Genomic DNA, 24,330 nt, shown 5'->3' with positions numbered 1-24,330 from the left:
TAGTACCAGGGATTTCCTGGTTAGGACCAGTTTTTGGAATTGTACTAGGTGCCCAAGAGAGAGAAATGTTTTTTCTTTCCATCACTTTTTAATGTTTTTTAGTGTTCCTGTAGTCATCATCATTAGACACTTCTAGTCAGTTTTCTTGTAACTGCCAGCAGAAAAACATAAAGGAAGTGAGGAAGAACAGTGAGACAAACGTTAGGAAATCCGTCTCCCAATGGGATTTGTAAGTAACTTCTTATTTTGGCCTCCAGATGCATACACAGGTGATGGACAACACCGTCGATACCTGCTGGGGACAGATGCCTCTTTGGTGATTGTGCCAGAAAGACTTTTCTTTCTCCCAGAGCAGCATGAACAGCTTCTTACAGAGACGGGCATTGGCTGTAACAATCTACTTCCCAGCTGCTTTGAAGGCAATTTCATCCCTTGGTTTGATCCTGTAATCACAACCGCCGTGCTAATTGCTCTTAATATAAATGATGTATTTATTTATGTCACTCCTGTGCAGCCCTGGCTTTGTGATGCCTTGGCAGCCTTGAAGACTCAGAGAGTCTCTGCACTCATCTTCTCCCAACAGTCTTCCACTGTACCAGGAGGACATGAAGTCCTGGCCTGGCTCCGATAGGTGACAGAGCCCCAATTCTGATCCAAAGTGCCATTTGAGTTGTTTCCCTATGGACTATTGTGCTGGAAGGGCCACAAAGACCTTGCACAGGTTGGGCAAGAGGGGTGGATGAGAGGTCAGTGGTCTCCGGGGTGCTGGGTATTTGGGCTGCACCCCAGGAACAACGTGTCTGCAGGCACTGTTGGACACATCAGTCTGTTTGCATGCTGGATTTGTTCTTGCTAAAGGCTGTTGGCATTTTGATGTCTTTTGAAGATATAACAGAGACGTGAGCCCTGAGAAGTGACAGCACTAAACTCTGATTAATGTCTCCAAGGAGCGAGATAGTCAACCAGAACCATTTTCTTTAAGCTGCATCAATTTCCATATGTAGCTCAGATATTTTTTTGATAATGCTGTAGAAATGTGGTGCTTGGAAAGAGCCTGGTTTGTTAGGAGGAATGTTTCTCCTTCAGCCTTTCAAAAGAGATAAAAAAGACCTCCCAAAGCTCTGTTTAAAGATTCCAGAATATTAATTTCCATAGTAATTATGAGGTGACTGTCCCACACACTCCCAAGCAACTCACACCTGAGGGTTCAGGTCCCCAGCTAGGAGGTCTGCACACAGGCTTGAAATGGGAAGGAATGTGGCAATGTGAAGTTAAAAAGAAAGGTAGAAACCACAGCTAATCCCCGTGAAGCTTTGCTAGGACATTGCAGAACCGTACTCAAAACCAGTTATTCTTATTTAGGGAGAACATGTTCCAGAGATGTGGCTGCAGTTTATCTGAGTATGCTCACACCAGGCACATGACATAAGCTGCTGCCCAAAGCTTTAGTCTGTGAATTAAATGACCAAAGCATTTCACAGTCTAAAAATGTACATTCGGCATTCAGATTGTCTGCATTCACACAGAAAAATCACAGGCTTTGAGCAGAGTCCTCATGAGCTGTGCTAATGATTTACAAGCACATGGCTTGTTGTCACATACTGTCACCAAGTGTCTGGCATTTGGCCGCCTTCTTCCTCCCTCTTTTCCTAATTGCTGTGTTAACAAACTCCTGACCATGTTCGAAGGGTCAGAGATGTTAAGCTAAGAGTGGCAGAAAGGCTGAAAAAGTGGATCCAAACAACACAGTTTTTATATAGCCTTTCTCATCACCCGGAAAGAGTTAATTTTCCTCATCTTTTGCATGGGCTGGAGCAAGTATTGCAAGTTCCTAGCTATCTACTAGCACCGCACACACACATCACACACACACATTGCAGCCGGTAAAGATTTTTGCTTTTTTTAATTGCTGGAGCAGCTCTTTGGCAAGAAGTGCAGTGGCAGACGAGCTCTGCTGCTGCTGTCCAAGGTCCGTGTGCTTGGCAGGGGGAGCAGGAACGCGTACCAGTGTGTGTGGGCTGCCCAGAGCTGGGCCTGAGCGTAGCTGGAACAGCCTGGGACGTGGCTGCTTTGGAGAGGGGCAGGTTCAGGGCTCAGACTCAGCACTTTGACGCTGAAACACAGCAGGGTTAGCACATAAATCCTGGGGGCTGTGATAGGTGTAATGGTATGAATATATCCTGACTCTGTCAGTGACTGTGCCTCCAGGATGGCTGTTCTTGCTGTCTGCCCACACAACCGATGCTTTCCTCCAGCAGTCAAAGGACGTGGGGCTCAACCAAGTTTGTGAATGCTGTCCTCCATCAGGTTGGATGTCAGATCCTCTTTTAGTGTGGGGTGCAGAACGAGCTCCTATTCCACCTAGACTGCGACACCCTGTCATACTGCACCTCCACCTTCTCCACATCCCCTAGCCAGGGACCCTATTCATGTCCAACAACAGCAATTCCTACCCTGGTCCAGTTACCACCACCTGTGAGCTGTTCCTTACACGCTGGTGTCAGCTGCTTTCATGAGACCTCTTGGGTTCACGTGTTCCATCATAGAGCCACAAGACCCTTCCTGGGGTTATTTTTCCACAGGAGATGCTGCCTTTCCCTGCCATTTTTTTTGAGAGAGCTGTGATACTCTTGTCACATGGAAGCAGATATCTCAAATAGGAAACATGTGGAAACAACCCAGATGGGAGTTTTTGTGTGTTGTAAAGGGGCCAAGTCCAAGGTTCATCCAGGGAGAAGTATTGATGAGACCAAAGAAAGCTAAAGAAAACTATTTCCAAGAAATATTCTGCCGCTCTCAGAATAAGACGTTTGTACAACATCATCTTTCAACTCCTACTTTCTTCTTGATTTTTTATGGAGTTGTATGTTCTGTGTGAAAGATTTTGTGGTCATTAAAAGAAAGTTGAATTGTATAACAGAGTCTGTGTCCTTCCCTGTGTGCCAGTGCTGAGAAGGCTAGAAATAGCTAGCTGTTGCCTTAATTAGGTGCCACAAGATGATTTTATAGCAGTGGCTTGACCATTCGTTTCATGTTATTGAGGTTTTGCTCAAGCTGTATCTTGGAATGATGCACAAGATGGAGAAAATAGAGTCAGGCATCTGAAGATCTTGCATGGCGATTATGAAATGTGTCCAGATTAAAATGGCAATAAAAAAAACAAAGGAAAACCATTTCTTATATAAGAACAGAGGTGGACAGTGTCGCATGGCTGTCTTTCAGTTTTATTAGACATGTAATTTATATGCTACCAGAAGGTTCAAAATCAAAGGGGGTTTTTCACATGGCAGGTAGGGAATCTGTAGATTGTCTTGCCAAAAAATATGGATGCTAAATATTTACACAAGTTTGAGTGGGAACTAGACATAGAATACTGAAGTTGGAAGGGAAACCTGAAGGTTTCTGAACCAGTGTCATGCTCAAAGCAAAGACAGATTCAGAGGTAGATCAGTTTGCTCAAGGCCTGATCCAGCTGATGTTTGAATTTCTCCAGAGAAGAAGATTCCCCCACCTCTCTGGGTGAGTCTGCCCCCATCTTCCCCATAATCCCCCTCAAGGCAGTGGGTGGCCACCATTAGCCCTCCCCTTCGCCTTCTCCTTGCCAGGCTCAGCCGTGCCCTGGGCACCAGGTTCTGCTCCGCCAGGTGCCCCAGCCTGGGATGTTACATGGAGTAATCCAGTCCCAGATGCAAGATTTGGCATTTGCCTGTGGAAAAGCAGGGGGCTACACTGAGTCTTGCACAGAAACCATATTTAAGCAGGGAATTTCCCAAACTAAAAATGGTTGGGTGCTTTGAAAGCAGTGGAGGGTGGGAAGGAATATGATCCAGACTGTCCTTGTTCTAATATTCTTCCCAAGGCGTCTCCTTATGTCTGCTGTTGGAGAAGGACTCATGGGCCAGACAGAATTTTTGTATCAAAGAGAAGAATATGGCAGAGGTCTACAAGACCGTAACTGGCCTGGCAAGGGTGAGTAGCGGTGATCACTCATTCTCCTTCCTAATGCAAGGATTAGCCAGCATCTAATGAGCTCAGCAGATGGCAGGTTCGAAATGAGTGAAGGGAGCTAGTTCTTCACCTGAAAAGTAATTAAATTGTGGAACTCATTGCCTCAGGTTGACAGAGTGGGAAACACATAAATAGGTTAGCAGAAAAGCACCCGTTGGAGGTTATTAAATACTACAAGAGCACTTCTGGCTCAGCAAGTTGCCAAACCTTTGATTGCTGGTATAAGGAAGGATCATAGAATGATTTGGGTTGGAAGAGACCTTAAAGATCATCTGGTTCCAACCCCCCTGCCATAAGCAGGGACATCTTCCACTAGACCAGGTTGCTCAGAGCTCCATCCAACCTGGCTACCACAAGAAGGATACCACAAAAAGTTTTCTGGTCTGTCTCTGTAAGAATCCACCAATGGTCTCTGCTCAAGGTATGATCCTAGGGTAGATCAAGCTTGGCCAAGCTCTTTTCACTGGTGACAGGACAAGGGGCAATGGGCACAAACTGAAGCAGAGGAAGTTCCGTCTGAATATGAGGAAGAACTTCTTCCCTCTGAGGGTGACGGAGCCCTGTCCCAGGCTGCCCAGGGAGGTTGTGGAGTCTCCTTCTCTGGAGATATTCAAGACCCACCTGGACAAGGTCCTCTGCAACCTACTATAGGTGACCCTGCTTCGGCAGGACGGTTGGACTAGATGACCCACAGAGGTCCCTTCCAACCCCTACCATTCTGTGATTCTCTGTGATTCTGTGATCAGCTTCCACTCTGATGTGGTGCAGCTGTCTTAATATTATATCATCAGTGGGAGATGGCAGCGATGGTAGAACCCCAGTGGAGATGAAGAACATGGTGGGTTTGCTGAGCTGTCTGTGCAAATCTCCAGCACTTGACTCTCTCAGCCAAACCCATCCACAAAGTGCTGACTTCAGAGAATGGGGAAGTTTCACGGTCTTTGGGAAGAGATACACAGGCTTTTTCCGCCTTGGGCTTTTTGTTACATCTCTAGCTGATCTCGCCTGGCTTTGCTCAATGTTGTTATCAAAAGCTTCCACACCCCAGCTGGGGCGGCCATAGGGATTTGTCAAAACTGTCTTTTCTCCCCAGATCACTTCTGCCTGTGTTTCTGTATGTATTTCCCCTTCACGTGGAGTGGAATAAAAAGCTGACTTGAGAGCTACTTGTTTTATGCCTGAATTACTTCAGTTTTCTCTGCCCGAGGCTCCTCATTCTTTTCCACTGCGTTGCTGCTAGTCTGCTGGGACTCTCTCATTGCCCACGAAAGTTTTTCTTGTCCTCCTACACTGCTACTTTGCTCCATGAGCTCAGATTTTTGCCTAAACTTGGGCACTTACAGAGCTAATTTCTATTCAATCTTACATAGTTTGGTTAGGCACACGCTTGTGCACTAAAATCAATTTCAAAATGGCTCAGCTTTATTTTAAGCCCCCTTTTTTTTTTTTTGTTTTCAGATGCCAGATGCATTGATTGCTGTCTGATTAAAAAAAAACCCACAACAAACCACACAATATTTTCAGCATGATTTAGCGGCTCATCTACAAGGATCTTGACTGGCTTAACTAAATGGTTGGTGCTCACTCATGTGTGGAAAAGGCCTTGGTGTCTTTGGATGCACATTATTTAGGTTAAATAACCTAAAAGCAATTTAATCTTAGAGAGTTAAAAAGCAAGAGTTTAAAATGATGTCTCACAGCTTGAGACAACATCTACTGGAAAAATCATGCAAGCTACCTCATTATTTTTTGAGCAAAATGCTTTGTTTCAGTGAACCTATCATATTTAAGTGTTTTTGGATGCAAACTTCTGGAATTGTTTCTGGGAAGAAAGCTTTTCTTTTGAACACAACTACAGCTTAAAATGAAAATATAAGAGGGGGGGAGATGATCAGATAAGCCTTGAATGAAACAAAAAATTCCATTCCAAGTCAAAGAAAACATTAATTTTTCGAGACAAATGGACGAATTTTCTTGATTCTTTCCTTAGAAGAAGTTTGGGGTTCAGATCATCCAGAATCATATTCTTTCCTCTACTCTTTTTCTTCTGGAAGAAGCATCAAACCAGAAAAAAACAGTATTCATATGACTTCGTTTAAAAGGTTCAAACGCTATTTCGTAGCTCTTCTGCAGACTACTTTTAAGCAGTGCTAGAAATACCATCAGAAGAGGGAAGTTAAGTGGAATTAAACAAGGTTATGAATTCTGAAGGCAGTTTAAGACACTGTAATACAGAAAATAAGTAAACCCATGCCCTATGACCTTAGGCATATAAATATACTGCAGCAGAACAAAGCAGGCTCTTTTGTTATGTGTTGAATGTGAAATAGGCTGTCTCAGGGCTTTCACATCCCGGTGAGAGAGTCTGAATTAGCAGCTGGCTAGTTTTAATCCAAACAGCTCTGTCAAAAGGGCACCGTTAGTTCCATGGCAGGGAAGGAGCTGGGGGAGCCAGGGAGGAAACCAGACCCTGCAGCAGCTACATGTCCCCATGGCAGGCCAGAGCCAGCAACCAGCTGCTGCTAAAATGTTGTGACAGAGGAAATGATGGTCCAAAGTGTTTTCTGGAAGGAAGGGGGTTGTTTTTGTTAAGCAGGTCCTGAGATGGGCAGTCAGACGGTGCCCTAGAGATGTGGTGTGTGGGGACATATTGTATGGGCTTGGAAGCAGAAACATCATGAGAAGTTGCAAACAAACGGGGGAAGGGTGACGTGTAGCGAGTGCACCAAGGTGAACATAGACTGTCAAGGGAATGTAGAAAGGTTGTGGCAAGGTTTAACACCAGTTCATGTGGCAGCGGTGTGAAAGCAAGAGAATGAGGGTCTGCTCATGCCTTCTCCTGCCTCATTGCATTGGTGGGGTCTCGGGCTCTCAGGATGCAAGACCACAGGGCAGCCCAGGACACCACTCAAGTTTCCCTGGGAAATAGCATCCGTCTTTGGCAGAATGGTGGAGGACAGGTCCTTACTGCTGGCACGCACCCTTGGCAGTTCACCAAGGCTGGATTTTGTTGGTCCTGGACAGGAATATATGACTGTAGAGATGCAGAGGAGCCTCTGAGCAGCAGGGGCTAGGGTCTGAACGTGGCTGCAAGGCCAGGCTGCGAGGCAGGCAACGCTCTGCTTTCAGCAGGCAGCCGTCTTCTGTCACAGGGGCTCAGACTGCCTTGCACAAACCTAACACCGTGTGCTGGTTTTGGCTGGGACAGAGTTAATTTTCTTCATAGTAGTTAGCATGGCGCTGTGTTTCGGCTGAAAATAGTGATGATAATACCGGGAGGTTTTCGTTACTGCTGAGCAGTGCTTACACAGTGTCACATTTTCTGCTCCTCACCCCACCCCACCAGCGAGGAGGCTGGGGGAGCACAAGGAGCTGGGAGACGACACAGCCAGAACAGCTGACCCCAACGGACCAGAGGGATATACCATGCCATATGACTTCATGCTCAGAAATAAAAAGCTGGGGGAAGAAGAAGGAAGCTAGGGGGTTGATTGGAGTTGTGGCATTAGTCTTCCCAACCCCTGTTACGCATGATTGAACCCTGCTTTCCTGGAGATGGCTGAACACCTGCCTGCCGATGGGAAGTAGTGAGTGAATTCCTTGTTTTGTTTTGCTTGCATGTGCGGTTTTTGCTTTACCCATTAAACTGTCTTTATCTCAACCCACAAGTTTTCTCACTTTCACCCTTGTGATTCTCTCCCCCACTCCGCTGGAGGGGAGTGAGCGAGCAGCTGTGTGGGGCTTAGTTTCCAGCTGGGGTTAAACCACAACACACCAACATATGGGAGACAGATAGAGAGCTGTTAACCATCTTAGCAGAAACACTTGCTACGTACAAAGAGCTTCTGGGTAGGATTGCAGGTGAAAAGGGCTCCAGCTAAACCTTTCTGATCTCTCTTGACTAGGTTGTCCTTCAAATCTATTTACTGACTGATCTTTAAGCATTTCCCACTGGAGACCCATATGACAGCTGCTCCTATGTGCAATTCTGGCTCCAGCTGTGAGGACATGAGCTTGGAGAACAAATGGACATATTGCTCTTCCTGTGCACAACATCCCTCAGTCCCCTGGGACCCTCCCAGTGGACTTGAGCCAGTTTTCTTGCTGTGACTCTCCAGTCTAAACTGGAGACCTTGTTGGGCATCTCTAGAAAAAGCAAGTGTAAAAAGAACCAGGATAGACAAGCCTATTAAAAAGAGGGCAAGTGAGAGCGCAAAAGATATCACAGGAGAAATCTTGATTACTAAATCAAACCACGCCAGCAGTCAGCCAAGACATCCAACAGCCAACTCATGGAGTCATTCTACTGCATGATGTTGCAAGAGATGGGCCTACACCACTCATACACTCTAGCTTGATAAAGAAAATCTGTAGTGGAGGGAGGGCTAGAAACCCCTTTCTTGAGCCTCTGAACAGTCTGGCTTTGACGAGAAAACCCAGATAGGAGAGACTCAAAAAACCAACCCCGTGGAGCAGACATCACCTACAAATGGGCAAGGGTTTGTGAGGCTGCAAAGCAAGGTTGGTGCAACAAGGTTGGTGAAGTGCAAAGAGGACTGCAGGAAGACAAGTCCCACCACCACATAAAAATAAAGAGATACTTTAAAGTTGAAGTGACCAAATCTACACCGAAATAAAGAAACCAGGCTTTTTTTTTCTTCAAGAAGTAAAAAAAAGATACATCACTTAGTGTATTTTTTCAAGCTTGCTGGACATCGTACTGAAGAACTGGAAAGCTGTCAAAGAAATTGTATACTTTTTTCTGCTGTCAACTAAACCGTGCTTTTATGGAGTCAATTAGCCACAAATTATGAACACACATCACTTGTCTGAGAATGAATTACAGTACAACCCAATAAACAGAACTGTCTTTGCTCACTGGTCATCGCCCTGATGAGGAGGCCATTGGACGTTCTTCTCCACCCATAAAGGAAAATTCATGTTCATCTGTGTTTCACTCTGCGAGCATGCCTCTTTCAAGTGCTGCAGTGCTACAGGGGAAATGGGGTCATTGGTATTACTGCTCTGACATGCAAACCTGGACATGAGCTCAGTGTGTGAAATGCAATTACATCGTTGGAAAGAGTTCGGATAAGCTGGGATGGCATGAGTGCTCGGATCTACAACGGAGCTTATAGCTGCTATTATATTTGATAGAGAAGTGCAACGAGCATCATCTTTACACAGTATATTGTGTGTCCTCCACAGACCTTAGAGCCCTTTTCGAAGGTGGAGAGCCACAGTCTTGTCAAGTTTTTAGGGTTTTTTTTTGTTTGGTTGGTTAGGAGGGTTGCTTTTTCTTTTTCTTTTTTTTTTTTTGTTTTTTGTTTTAACAGAGGGGCAAACTGAGGCACAGAGAGGTGGTGTGACTTGCCCACAGTCGATGGTAGACCTTGAACCCCTTGGTCTTGCTCACGGCTTCTTACATCCCACCTGGGACCTGGTGAGAAGGAAGGGCTGCCCACTTATTCCCAAGGTGAGGAGAACTGCAGCTCCTCCTGGGGCGAGGGGAAGGGGTGTCACTCTCAGCAGCAATGTCTGGCAGGGGGACAAGAGCACGCATGGTTTCTGCCAGCCCCAAGAGGCAAGAAATGCAAGGAACCTGAAATGGAGAGGCAGGAGTTCGTTGGTCAGGCACTGAGCGAGAGGACGTGGCTCTACAGAATGCATTCATGCCTCTCTGTGGCTTTCAGAGCCTCATGCATGCTGGCAGCGGAGAGCCTCCTGTTGATGTTCCTGTACTTGCACCGCAGGAGGTTCCAGAAAGTAGTCCTCAAGTCTCGGTTAAAGAAAGCATAAATCAAGGGGTTGATGAGGGAGTTGGTGTATCCCAGCCAGAGCAGAGTTCTCTCCAGCCGCAGGGGCATGCAGCTACAGCGGATGCCGCAGATGAAAGGCCGAGCCGTTGACATCAGGAAGAAAGGAAGCCAACAAAATGTAAAAGCCCCCACAATAATGCCGAGGGTCCTGGCTGCTTTCTGCTCCCGTTTGAAGATGGAAATATTCTTTCGGTCTTGCCGGAGCAGTTTGGAGAGCGTGGCGCATTCCTCCACCGCTTTGGTACGCTTGGAGCTGTGGTGGCTCCGGCTGGAGGCCTCCAGGCAGTAGACGCCCTCCTCTTCATAGTGCTTGGGGAAGTTCATGAAGCGGTGCTTCTCGGCGCTGACCTTGGCAGCTTTGTAGATCCGGCTGTACATCACGAGCATGACCGCCATGGGGATGTAGAAGGCAACCCCCGTGGAGTAGACTGTGTACCCAAAGTCCTGGCTGATGAGACAGACTCTTTCCACAGTCACATTCTTGGCCCAGCCAAAAAGAGGAGGAAGAGTGATGGAGGCAGACAGGAGCCAAACGATGAAGACCATCTTGGCCATCAGCTTCCCATTTTGTCTCACAGGGTACGTCAGCGGCCGAGTGATCCCCAGATACCTGGAAAAAAGGAGAGTTGCAAAGAGTTAGGAAGGCTGCAAGGTGTGATTGCTTTTGGTTGGTGTTGGGTGGTTTTCATTCCTAATCAGCTGTTAGTGCCCCGTTACAGGAGAATTTCAGCCCTGGAGGGGGGACACAAGAAATAAATTCCCTAAATGAAAATGTTCTCAGGGACATGCAGCTGCAGTATCTCCTGTGAAACACATTTCATACCCCTTCAGCTCTCTTGCCTAAACACCCTAATTTGACTATTCCCCGCTGCTTTCTTGCAACCACCCCATGCATGATACGAGGTGTCATTTAACTGCTGAGTGCAGTCCAAGCCCCACATGGTTTCCTGGGGAATAAAAATGCTTCAAAAAGCTTAGTTTTGCACCACGACTAGTCTGTACAGAGAACATGCAACCACTTCCAGCCATGGCATGGAACTCGCTCCAGACTGTTGCCTGCCAGGGAAACACCCAGGAGTGGGATGGGTGATCCACAGAATGATACTTGCACCAGGATACGTCAGGACTGACTCCAGATGGAACGAATAGACTCACACCAGTGTTTAACGGGAAGTGGGATGGGCAACACCCTTCTCTTATTTGGCCAGGCAACTTGGGGAAGGAAAACCTGCGGCTGAGATGCACCTGAGGCAGCATGCAAGCAAAGAGTAATCTTGCCTTTGGGAAGACTTAAGGATGTGTCTGGATGGGCACAGAAAGCAAAGCTGGTCATCGGGTGACGGACTGTGGTGCAAGACTGACAGCTGTTGACCCACACCTTCTTTCAGCCCATAGACTATGTGTTTGCATCTTGCAGCACTGGCACCCGTGGGAGACACCACTGTCAGCAGCACACTCCATCACTCCCCTCTCCATCCAGCCTGCAAGATTCGGAGAAACCTACAGGTTCCTGCAACAAGTACTGGAGATGACCTCTAGAAACCAAGAAAGGAGTGAGTGCCCTTTGCAAACAGCTGGAGCCATCTTCTCCCTTGCAGGACCATAGCTTCTGAAGTGATGGTGCCCAGCCCTTCCTGGAGAGTATAGTGAGAGGAGCTCTGAGTAGGAGGTCCCAAAAGCATGTGGTAACCCACTGCTTCACAAAGCCTGATGCCTGGAGTTAGGAGTAACCTTGTTAGCTTGGCTGAAAGGAGCTAGAGACTGCATCACCCATCAGCTCCTGGCTGGACTACAGGGTGTAATTTTGAACTATCCTGAACCTGGATTGAGAGGGTTCATGTGACCAGGAAATTGTGTCAACTTTTAGCTGGTAAATTGCAGTTGTAAACTAATAAATCAGTAGGGAGTCGGCGACTGTCACCCAGTGTTCCCACTGAAAAATGTCTGCTTCCTATTCAGTCTCAATCAGTCCAGCAAAAGCTTCTAGCTGTTACACGAATTTCTTTCACGTTAAAGCCTTTTTAAATCAAACCTGCCTGTTGTCAGGAATTTCTAGGCATTTTTAGACAGGATCACATCACCTCTTAACTGTTTTGGATAACATGCGTCAGTCCAGAGGGGCAGTGAGAACAGTAGCTGCACGGATACCTTTTGCTGAAAGCTTTTCCAGGGAAGAATGGGCTTTTCTGCCAAAACAAAAAATTTCTGCAGAGAATTTTACCTCTGCTGTATCATTATTCTTTTCTGACAACCAGTCTTACTGTAGGTGTTAGGAGATTTTTTTTCTTCCCTGATTATTTCCCTTTTCCAGATCCTCCCCCAAGATTGGAAGAAGATGGAAATAAAATTTAAAAAATCTGATTCCTCCTCCCCTCCTGACTGCTAAATGAATTCAAAGCCCAAAGTATTCTCCCCTGACTCCCTGATAAAATGAATTTGAATTCATTCACTGAGTTGTTATTTTCCTGTTTTTGTCTGTATTTCAGCTGGCCGTACTCACAAAAGACAAGCAAAACTCTCCACGACCACCTATGCTGCTTGAATGCCCAGCAATGGTACAGGCTGAAGGATGACATTCACGGATACAGAGGCAACACAACCTCTTGAGAAAGGGCTTTTAACACCACCACCCCATGGGGCCCTGTCTACAAAGGAGGAGACCTGATGAGATGAAGATGGATAACAGAGCTGGTCTTGGTGCTGTCCTTCCAAAACCTACCACTGACTCCTTCCTACCGGGGCTGAGCACAGTGAGAAGTGATGAGCCTGGCTGGAAGATCAGAACTCAGAGTGATGGGTGGGAGCAGGTTGGAAGGATGCTGCCACACATCCCTTCTGCTGTAGGACGGATCTACAGAGGGAGAGCAGACTTGATGTCCCCTATACTGGGAGAAAACCACACCCTCCTGTTGCATCTCCAAATTCAGCACCCAAAAATCACTCTTCTGTATATCCAAGTCAAGAACTTTGCAAAGATGTGCTGTGTTGTGTGATATCCTTTGTGATGCTATTACTGGGTTTTCTTTAGAAGCTGATCCACTTGGGATTTGCTGAAAATTCAAGGAATTTACACACTAGCCAAGCAAAATGCACGGTGACACGATTTAAAAAGCAGGCAAAGCTGACACATTTGATCTGCGGGTGCCTTGTGCAGTCACTGCTGGAGGAAATGGGGCCGTTTTGAGGTCTTTGCTGATAGTTTTGATGAGAGCGGGAAGACCTCAAAATAGGCCAGCGCTCACAGCAGTGCAGGAGGCAAGATTGCACAGAAATTCAAATCAAATTCTCTTGCTTTGATTATTTTTTGTGTGTGTGTCTTGTTAATCAAGTTTAGCAGTGATCAGGTAACAAAGGCCAGTTCCTAGAGCAGCAATTTGCTGGTGGTTTGTGTGGCTTTGCAGGACCCCCACCATGCAGAGATGATTGTGCAGCCACTTGTTCCTTGTGCAATAAACTCTTTCCATGTCCTCGCTCCCACAGATACCTCTCCAAGGTGCCCCCATCCCCATTCTGCAAATGGCAAACTGGGAAAGGATAAATCTCCACTTGCACAGGTTGGTTGAGCCCAGAAGAGCCCAGAACTGGGGTTTCCCAGACCGTACTATTTTACCATAAACCCATGCCTCCTCTGGGCCAAATGGAAGCTCTGTACCTTGCTTCCAGGCTGACGCCGTGCCTGCCCCATCCTGCTGAAGGAGAGGAAAGCTCCAGGTGGAGGATGCAAAGGGCAGCTGGAGGCTGCAGCTACCTGTGGCTTCATCTGCCCATGCCCTAAGCCAGGGCTGGTGGGAGCATCCCAGGGATACATTCATGCTTGCTGGAGATACACACAGGGACCTAACTGTCCTACTGGCCTGGGACATGTTCAGATGAAGGACACAGGAAAGGCAATCCAGCAAAATGCCCTCCAGGTTTTATCCCACCAAAACTTTTGGGAGACATCCTTTTTACTGAAGGCAATGCCAATTTGGAGCATATAATCTGATTTCAGGTAAAAACCTTTTTTTTTTTTTTCTAGGGAGAGCCCAAATGGAGCTGCCTGGGAAACGGATGGAGACGTTTTCCTCCACTAGGAAAACCTGAAGTGATTTGTGCTATTTGGGGAGCTTCTTTTGTCAGATTCTTGGCATTTTTACGGAGAGCTTCATCAAAAGCTGAACAGCCAAAAGGGGTTTTTTGCTGTTGTTTTGGTTTTGGTTTGTGGCAATAAAGAATTTATAACAGTGGCAGGCTTTTAGATAAGAAAAATATAAGAGGAAGATAGATGTTTCCAGCATTTTTCTTTTTTGATTTAAAAGAAAATCAGTCAAACCCTCCTTCAGACAAGATTATTTCTACAAGCTTCAATCAAGAGCATTCTAGAAAGCACTGTACATTAATAATCAGAAAATTATTAAGGTTGGAAAAGACCTCTAAAGATCATCAAGTCCAACTGTCATACCAACACCACCATGCCTGCTAAACCATGTCCCAAAGTGCCACATTTACACATTTTTTTAATACCTCCAGGGATGGGACTCCTCCACTTCCTCGGGCAGCCTGTTCCAATACAATTTCAGGAAAGAAATTTTTCCTAATATCCAGTCTAAAGCTCCCCTGACACAAACTTGAGGCCATTGCCTCTCATTCTATTGCTAGTTACTTGGGAGAAGAGACCAACACCCACCTCACTACACCCTCATTTCAGGTAGTTGTAGAGAGCAACAAGGTCCCCCCTCAGCCTCCTCTTCTCCAGACTAAACAGCCCCAGCTCCCTCAGCCGCTCCTCATCAGACTTGTTCTCCAGACCCCTCCCCAGCCTCGCTGCCCTTCTCTGGACACGCTCCAGCCCCTCAATGTCCTTCTTGGAGTGAGGGGCCCAAAACTGAACACAGCACTCGAGGTGCAGCCTCACCAGTGCCCAGTACAGGGGCACGATCCCCTCCCTGCTCCTGCTGGCCACGCCATTCCTGATCCAACCCAGGATGCTGTTGGCCTTCTTGGCCACCTGGGCACGCTGCTGGCTCATGGTCAGCTGGCTGTCGACCAGCACCCCAAGGTCCTTTTCCACTGGGCAGCTCTCCAGCCACTCCTCCCCAAGCCTGTAGCGTTGCGTGGGGTTGTTGTGACCCAAGTGCAGGACCCAGCATTTGGCCTTGTTGAACCCCATACAGTTGGCCTGGGCCCATCAATCCAAGTCTGTCCAGATCCCTCTGCAGAGCCTTCCTACCCTCCAGCAGATCGACACTCCTGCCCAAGTTGGTGTCATTTGCAAGGTTACTGAGGGAGCACTTGATTCCCTCTTTACTCATGATCTTGGGCAAAGCATTTTTTATACCTAACTAAAATATGTGGACAGCTCAGCCATCAATAAAATCACAACCTCCTCTTTGGCCACCTCAGGCACCTGCCTAACAGTGCTGTCCATGTTGAGGAGGCCAGTGCTCTTCCTCTTCATTCTTCCAGGGCAGGAGTAACAGCTTGCCATCTTCACTGGTGGAAATTTCAGTTAATGTCTCACTGAGATGATCAACTGTTTCATCTCTTTTGGAGCAGGCGTTTCAGGGTCTCTTCAAACTTAGCTATCCTTTTGCTTTAGCTTTGTGATAGGATTTGCTTTGTATCAGCATATAAACTGAAAAGTATGCTTTTGGAGATGTTTCTAATCGGGAGCTAAACAAAAAATCCTGCCCATCCCAAGGCTTAGGGGAGGTGGTGATCCAGGCATGGTCCTGGATTTGTGCTCTGCCTTGATTCACCTCCATCAACCGCCCTGTGGGAGCAGTGAGAATGATGGGTTGTGATGTGACGATGACTTACAGGATGCTCAGGATACGGCCGTGGGGCAATCCACACAACCCACAGCCTGATCCTGGGGAACCTCAGGGCAGAAAGTGGCAGGACAGTGCCCCAGTCACCTGCTCCTCCTTTGTGCATCAGAGGACATCCCAATTATTCCCGTTCCCTTCTCAAGCCCCGGTACAAGACTGAGCCCGCCAGCCCCCCTGCACTTGCAGCATGCCCTTCCCTCCACCCCGAGCCGAGATGGGCACAGCCAGGAGGACTCTTCAACCCCTTCCCTCTGCCCTGCCAGGCCTCCTTCCACTCAAATTACAACATTTGCTCTTTTTATCTTTTCCCTGTCTTGAAATGCATCTCAGACAATTGACCTCTCGCCACTCGACTTCTCCATCAGGCATTTGGTGGAGAGGGATGAAGGTGTGGGAGAAAAATGGTGATGCTGCAGCCCAGCCGAGCTCCCAGCATGGCATGTTCACTGTGAAAACACACCCAAAGAACAAGCCCATGCCAGAAGACTCAGGCTCTGTGGCAGCCTCTTGTATCACAGGTTTTTCCTCCATCACTCTGCTGAGAGGTCTGAAGCACAGAAAGGTCAAGCCATTGTGTAAAAGCACCGGGCAACCTGCTCCCTCTGTCATTTCTTTCACTGCAGCTCCCCTTTGCTCTCCAACACCCAAAAACGACCACGCAGCTTGCTCGGCTGGCACCTGGAGATGTTGCAGCAGAGCTGAGAGCTGCATGAGATGAGGCATGGCACCGTGTGCCTATGGGGTGGGATGGTTTTCCCTCTCTGCATGAGTTTTGCAGCCAGGACCTGAAGATGCCTTGCTCCTGGGCTCCTCGGAGCCCCACAAAGCCCTTCGTGATGAGCTGGGTAGAGATGCTCCCCCAGAGACGTGGGGGTTGCTGGAGACAGAAGTGTGCCCACAAGTGCCTCCAGCATTGTGTGCTTAAAAGAAGTCCTCCTTGTCTGTGTGACCAGTGGGTGCAACTCAGAGCCGCCTTAGGGCTGCTCCCATTTAAGCCGGGGATTAGTTTTGGAGATGCAACTCTTGCCCACCCTGCTTCCCCGCTGCCTTCCCTATGGTCCTCAGCACCGTGTCGGATTCAGTCTTGGACCCCCCACGCTGGTGCCCACACCTCCCAAATATGTCCTGCCTGATCCCATTCCCACAGAGAAAGATGGACCAAGGTCAACCCCAGGCACCTGCCTGCACGGTGTCCTCGGACTGTGATCTGCTCATGGGAGCAGTGACATGGGGCGAGAGAGATGTGATGAATAAATGGAATAAATTGCAGTGATTTTTGTGAAAGGACTGTCCTATTTGTGTGCATGTTTGGAAGAGTGTTTCTCCAAGGGATCGGATGGGATGGGATTGGTGCGGAAGGGGAGGGAAGGAGAGGAGAGGAGAGGAGAGGAGAGGAGAGGAGAGGAGAGGAACGGGGAAAGGAATGGGGAAAGAAACAGGGGAAAAAATGGGGGAAAAAGAATGGGGGAAAAGGAATGGGGGAAAGGAACGGGGGGAAAGGAACAGGGGAAAGGAAGGGAGGGAAAAGGAAGGGGGGGAAAAGGAAGGGGGGAAAAAGAAGGGGGAAAAGGAAGGGGAAAGGGACGGGGAAAGAAAAGGAGAAAGGAATGGGGAAAGGAAAGGAAAGGAAATTTTCTAAAGCAAAGCAAATCTGATTATTGTGTAGCCGCTTCCCTGCTCCTCGCTCATCAATAGGAAGCACTGACATATTTCATTACTGCATTTAATCTCTTCCCTCTAAGAGAGACAGAGTGCTGCCAGTTCTGAATACACCTGCTTTTTTATGAGCAGGATTTTACTGAAACAAATCAAGTTCGGCAGCAGAGCTGGACCTCGCCATGTGGCCCGGGCATGATTTTGCTTTCTAACCCACAGTGCTGAGCTGATCAGGGCTGTGGAGCAAAGGGCTGCTCACAGGGGAGCAGCGGCTGGCGTGGAGTGAGGGCTTCAGAGCAGGAGGTGCTGTTTGCTTGCCGGGGGATAATGTCAATCAGCAGGATTTTCTCTGTCCTTTCTGCTTTGTCACCCAGTTTCACACCTGGGGAGGGTGGGAGGGTGACCAGGGAGGTCGCATAGCCGAAGGCACGCATCTCATCGGCTGTCTCCCCTCCCTGAGCTGCTTATCACAAACCAGCCTGGCTCAGCAGTGCCAGCGTAAACCCAAACCAACCCCCTGAGAAAGCCAGCATGCACGTCAGACCTGGATCCGGCCCACCGGCTCGTCAGAGCAATGTCCCTAATGACGCAGGCTGCTATAATTAGACCCACCAGGGTGCTGACTTGCCCGAGTCTTGCCACTTTGCCAGACAGGCTTAGCCTTTCCCTCCCAACCCTAGGTGTGGAAGTTGAAGCCAGGAAATCCTCACAAATGCATGCACTGGGCTAAACCAGGGGTTTCGGAGACTTGGGATGGGGTGGGGTGAGTGGCCGACATCCTCAGCCAAGGCAAAAGTCCAGGCAACAGCAGAGCATCCCATAGGACTGGGTTCCAGAAGCTCCATAACCTGGATTTTCAAAGTGCGTGTAGTGGGTTTTTTTTGTTTTATTGAATAATTTTATGGTCCAGCCTCCTTCCATGGAGAAGGTCCATCCTCTAGGCTCTGTTCCTCAAGCCAAGGAAGAACAATGTGAAGCAGCTGCCTAGAGGGGGACGACTGAGTGAGTAACTTAGAGAAGCTACTCGAGGAAGCACCTTAAGCCCAGCTCCTCCAAAGGGACTGAGGCACCCAATTCATACAGAAAGCCCTCAGCCACCCCATGCACGTGGAAAATACATGCAGAAGCATTTATCCAACAAGGAATGTGATTCTGGTGGCCCTCAACCTCCAGAAACACCCTTATATTCGATCCCACCTGAACACATAGCAGGTGCTTCATCCTCTCTTACCTGTCCACACTGATGATGCACAAGGTCATGATGGAGGCGGTGCAACACATAACGTCCATGGCGATGAAGACATTGCAAAAAACTTTCCCAAAGAGCCATTCTCCCCCCACCAAGTCTGTGATGGTCACGAAGGGCATGACAGCGAAGGCCACTGACAGGTCTGCGGCTGCGAGGGACACCACCAGGTAGTTGGAGGGCTGCCGGAGCTTCTTGACGATGCACACAGAGATGATGACCAGACCGTTGCCGGCGATGGTCATAAGGATGATGATGGAGAGCACCGCTCCAATGACGATCTTCTCAGTGTCCCCATAGAGCAGGATCTCCTCGCCGCAGTCCGTCGTGTTGGTAAGGTTGGAGGACGGCAGGTCTGGCTCGGCTGGGACGGAGGGTTCCTCAGTCATGGATGGATTCGGGACCGATTTCCGAGCTGGGTGCTGCTGCTCTGCGTTCTCCAAAAAGAGAAGATGGTGCTCCAGAAACCGCCTGGGGCTGGCCCTTAGCAACATGCTCTGAACTCACCGCAGTGGGCAACGGCACGAGTTTTCTCCCAGCAATGACACCTCCAGTGACAAACCAGAACATTTTATCACAAACAGGTGAAGAAAAGAAAATGTCCCCCCATCCCCACCCCAGCTCATGCCTCCCAAAGCTGCGGCCGCATCTCACGTGCTCGGCAAGAAGCCGCTTCCCAAGTCTGCTTGAAGACCCTCAGTTTGCTGGAGGATGCTTGGAGAAACCTCACCTCCACTTTTAAAGGAACACAAGCTGCCCAGTCCGCCCGCAAGGGCTGCCTGATCGCCTGCATCCTTTTCCAGAAGGATGGGTAACGGCAGCCGATCGTAACCGCCTGTGTCCTTACGCGTCACTGCCGAGCTGTGCTGCTGGTCTTGCACTTCTCGTGTGCATCCCCACATTTTAATCCTGTGCAACGCACGCCTGTTCTCGGATGCGGGTATCGGGGAGCGTGCGACAGCACAACTCGCAGCCGCAGACGTCTGCGCGCACACACACGTCGCAGGCTGTACCTCCCGCGGGCGGTAGCACTTCAGCTTCAAAGCCGTGACCGTAAATCCACGCGCGTGGGTCCGTGCACGTGTCACGGCAACACGCGGCCGCACGTACCCGCAGGAGCTCGCCGTGGGAGCGCATCCATCGCGCGCAGCGCCCCGGGGTACCACGCAAAGTCGGGGAACCCCAGCTCGTCTGCGGAGCCGTGCGGATCACCGCCACGCACGCAACAGAGAGCAGCCACCGCGCTCCCACCCCCGGGTGCTCACCCTTGTAAGTATTTCCCAGCCATCGACAGGGAAACTTCAGGGAAGCGCTCACCCCCGCGCAGGGCTCCAAGCACCATGCCCAACCCGCAGCCTCCTCTTTTTGTTTCCAAGCCCCTTTTCCCCTCGGAGGGAGTTTTCTTCAAATCAAAGCAGGATCGCAACCCCCTCTTCCCGTCTGCAGCCACCCCCCCCCCCGGCTGGGGTGATGGGGGTCCCGCAGTTACCTGTGCCGAGGGGGTGAGACATCCTCCAGGCGAGCCCCTGCGAGCTGGGAAGCGGAGAGCCAGCCCCGAGCATCCCTCTGCCCTCCCCGGTCCCTCCTCCCGCCCGCCCCTCGCCTCCTCCCGGGCAGGGACCCAGATGGTCCCTGGCTCCTTCCGAGCCCCGGGGAGGAGCAAAAACCGGGGAGAGGGGAGGGGGTCCTGCAGCCACCCCAGCCCCTCGCAGAGGTTTTCCCCTCGAGGGAAAGGCTGGAAGCTGAGAAGATGCCTCGGGTGGCGGTCCTGCGGCGCAGCCTGCAACCCGGCAAGCAGGGTGCGGGTACAGAGGAAGGCTATTTCCAGAGCATCCTTCCCCACTCATTTCTTTTTTTAAATTATTTTATTTTACGGGAGAGGGTTTCTCTCCCTGCTCCATGCGTTTTTCCACCCCGCTGCTTGTGGGAGGTCCCGTATTCACTCAGCTCTGCACTGAAGAGCGGCAAACAGCCAGGGAGAGACTGAACCCTAAAGATCAGCATTTCCCTTGCCCTAATAAAATCAAAACAGAGAGAATAAACAAACCAGGCAAGAGCATGTAGAGACCCACATCCATTTTCCCTCTGTGCCAAACGTTTCATGGTGCTGGGATCGCTCCGGCGCTTCAGACCAAGGGCATCAGACAGCTTCTATTTGCTCCTCCCTGGGCGAAAGAAGCGGGGCAGAGTCGTCTCCTGCATCGGTTGCTCCTAAATGCCGTTTCCCCGGGAGCTCAGCCCATCTGCTGCCTCCCCGGGGGGAACAGCGTGGGGTTTCTCCCCTTGCTCCCCTTCATCCTGCATCCCTCAGGGCGATGGGTGTCCAAGCAGGCAGTTTTGGAGCTGTTTGAGGACTTTGGGAGCGAGATGGGCACCTCCATCCCCAGTGCCACCATCTCCCTCACCCATCCCGGGGCTGTGTAAACACCCTGGCACCCTCCAGCCTTCTTGGGGACAGCACAGAGGGCTGACAGTGGAAAAAAACCCTTTAAATCTCTGAAATGCAGAGCACTACATTACCTCATATCAGAGCCAACACCAACCCCAAGAGATTTTTGGGGCAGATGTTCTCTGCGAAAATACATCTGCAAGGGAAGCTTTGGTGAGCTAAAGCGGGGCTGTTAAAGCTGTGCTTAACACCAGGGTTTCTCCTTCGCTGCTCGAGCATCGCAGCGTGCGTGGGAGGCTGGCTAAAATAGCTTCCTTGCTAGGGCAGGGTGTGCTGAAGCTCTGGGTTTTTTTGCTCTTTGCATTAGGGGTGGGTTTTTCCAGCCCCTCGAGAGCGGTGATGTGCCCAGGTGGGATGGGGCTGGTGCAGAAACACGACTTGCAAAGCCCAGTCCCTGCCCGACCCGGGGAGCGGGGGCTGCTCCAGCGATCAGTCTGAACTCACCCATGTTTGGCACAACAATACACTTTGTATTCCCAAAGGAAAAGGGGGATCTGCAGGACTCCCTGCTGCAGGACCAAAGGATTCTGCAGTCTCAAAACCCAGATGAATTCACCCAAGAAGGAAACCATCCCCTGAAGACCAGCTGTTCCATGCCAAGGCAGCGGAAAGGTGTTCAGAAAAATGTGTAAAACATGTCTGTGTGGGACTTTGGGACATGGTTTAGCAGGAAGGATGGTGTTGGGGTGACGGTTGGACTTGATGATCTGAGAGGTCTTTTCCAACCTTCGTGATTCTACGAGATTTAAGAAAACCATCTGCGCATGAACTGCAGACTCCTTCCCTGCTTTCCACCCCTGGGACCAGGGTTTGGCACGGGGGGTACAGGGTGGGGGACAGGCAGGAGGGGGTTTTCCACCTTCCCTGGAGTTACCTTTGGGAGAGTAAGGCAGCAAGCAGCTCCTGTGCATTAGCAAGGAGAGACAGGGAGGGACTTTTTCCTCTCGATGCACCACTGGGAAGCAGCCGGCGTATGCCTGGTGGTCAAGTCCATGCCCTGGCAGAGGAAAGAAGGAGAGAAGTTGTTTATAAAGGTGATGAACTTAATGGGCCCTTTGCTCTGGATGACCTTTTACCTACGGGGTTAAAGCCCAAAAATCCTGCAATAGCTTAAAATAGCCCCAAAATCCTGCAATAGCTTGAGGGAGCAGAATTAACCTCCCTCACGCCTAGCCCAGCCGTATTTCTTTAGGATGCAACATTTATCTTCTCCCTTCTGAAATCCCTGGGGGTCTGGGGACTCTGGAGGAGGGTTCCCCTCCCTTTCCAGGGAAAATGACCTGCTCTGAGAATTTGAAGACATGGGACATGCACCAAGTGGCTGCAGGCACGTTCTCTGCGTGGGCTGATTTTGGGAGGGCAGAAGAGAAAATGCCAATTTTTGTGTAAAGGTAGGTTTAAAAATAATAGTAATATTTCTTCTCCCTAAAACTCTTAGTCCAGCATTTCTCAAGCTGCAGGCCGTGATGACCTTGTTAAGACACTTGCTCCTGGGGCATGCTGGGAAGGACTAATTGCATTTAATGGCAATTAGGAGAGGAAATGGCCAGTGCGCCTCAGCTTAGCCACTAACTGTGGCTTTCTGTCTTTGCCCGAGAAGACAGCACAGATTTGGAGGAGCAGAGATGTTGCTGGAGCAAGATGGATGAAACCCAAAGAAAACTGACCTTGCAAAATAAAGCTGAAGTCCCAAAATAACCAAAGTTTTCCTCTTCCGTCTTCAGACAGACAAGAGATGAACCAAGGCCTCCTGCCACATCCTGAACCACAGAATCACAGAATGGTCGGGGTTGGAAGGGACCTCTGTGGGTCACCCAGTCCAACCCCCTGCCGAAGTAGGGTCACCCAGAGCAGGCTGCACAGCACCGCGTCCAGGTGGGTCTGGAATATCTCCAGAGAAGGAGACTCCACAGCCTCCCTGGGCAGCCTGTTCCAGTGCTCCGTCACCCTCAGAGGGAAGAAGTTCTTCCTCATCTTCAGCTGGAGCTTCCTCTGCTTCAGTTTGTGCCCTTTGCCCCTTGTCCTGTCGCTGGGCACCACTGGAAAGAGTCTGGGCCCATCCTCCTGACCCCCACCCTGCAGATATTTAGAGGCATTTCGAAGGTCCCCTCTCAGCCTTCTCTTCTCCAGGCTGAACAAGCCCAGCTCCCTCAGCCTATCCTTGTAGCAGAGATGCTCCAGTCCCCTCATCATCCTCATAGCACTCCGCTGGACTCTCTCCAGTAGCTCCTCATCTTTCTTGAACTGGGGAGCTCAGAACTGGACCCAGGACTCCAGATGGGGCCTCACCAGGGCAGAGCAGAGGGGGAGGAGAACCTCCCTCAAGCTGCTGGCCACACTTCTCTGAATGCACCCCAGGATCCCACTGGACTTCTTGGCAGTCAGGGCACAGTTCTGGCTCAGGGTTGGCCTGTCATCCCGCAGCAGACCCAGGTCCCTCTCCACAGAGCTGCTCTTCAGCAGGTCCACCCACTAAAGGCAGTGCGCAGATACATTCTTCCATCTTCATGTACAAGTGACCATTAAAGTGGCTGTTTTATTAACTATTGTTAATATTACACCCTTTTAACTCTAATGACAAGTTAATAGGCACGGTTATTAATATGCAAATTCTGAAAAATCTCATTATCTCCATGGTCCTTAACCTCTCGATGTTTTGAGGACTAGCGTCCCAAAGCAATTTTCCCTGTATCACAGGGGTTGACGTTTCTCCCCCCGAGGAGGCAGAGCCTGCCCAGATGGATAAAATTAATCACTTGACACTATCAGCTTTTGGGGAGAATTGCCAAGGACTGCTTTTGCTTACAGAGATGTTCCTGGTGGAGGGTCTGGGATATCTAAACCATCTCTGATTTGGAAACAGAGGAGCTTAACCCACTTTCACAGAAGAGTGGCCAATAGCTCGACCACTGACAGGTACCATAGTGCTTCTCCAGTGGTTGTGATCAAGGGTAACGATGACTGAGGTGTTTCAGGGACCCAAATTGCTCAAAGCATCACCTCCTCTCCTTGGGCACATCCCGCTCTCCCCCTGAGGGTCTCCCCTCCCAAAGAAATCCCATCTCCTCCCAACGAGCATTGAAGGCCAGGTCCCCAGAGGTGTTTCCCCAGCAAATGCCAAGTTGGTGTGGTGGGAACATGGTACCTGAGGGTTGGCTGAGTCTTCCAGATGTAGAGCCCTTGACTTGGGATCCAGCCCAAGGTGGCCAGTCTCAGCCCCTCAGTGCGTGGGCCGGGCAATGGGGCTGGCAGATATCTGCAGCAAGCAAACAGGAGCTCAGGGGCAAACTGAGGCACTTGAAAGGCCCAAGAAGGCAGCGAAGCTCTGCATTTAAACTTTCA

At 49.6% G+C, this 24,330-nt stretch overlaps 1 protein-coding gene across 1 annotated transcript; it reads right to left on the bottom strand.

Annotated features, from left to right (window-relative positions):
- Positions 1-8,642: 8,642 nt before the first annotated feature.
- LOC104329597 (5-hydroxytryptamine receptor 7) lies at positions 8,643-20,103 on the bottom strand. The gene is made up of 3 exons (XM_075422134.1): positions 20,029-20,103; positions 18,525-19,087; positions 8,643-10,437 (listed from the first exon to the last, which is right to left on the bottom strand). The coding sequence occupies exons 2-3, from the start codon at positions 19,031-19,033 to the stop codon at positions 9,666-9,668; spliced, it is 1,281 nt and encodes a 426-aa protein (XP_075278249.1). The 5' UTR covers positions 19,034-19,087; positions 20,029-20,103; the 3' UTR covers positions 8,643-9,665.
- Between the last annotated feature and the right edge of the window lie 4,227 nt (positions 20,104-24,330).

The sequence above is a fragment of the Opisthocomus hoazin genome, chromosome 5 (genome assembly GCF_030867145.1).
Source record: "Opisthocomus hoazin isolate bOpiHoa1 chromosome 5, bOpiHoa1.hap1, whole genome shotgun sequence".
NCBI lineage: Eukaryota > Metazoa > Chordata > Aves > Opisthocomiformes > Opisthocomidae > Opisthocomus > Opisthocomus hoazin.
The sequence above is the reverse complement of the archived record's forward strand: the minus strand, read 5'-3'. Positions and strand labels throughout refer to the sequence as shown.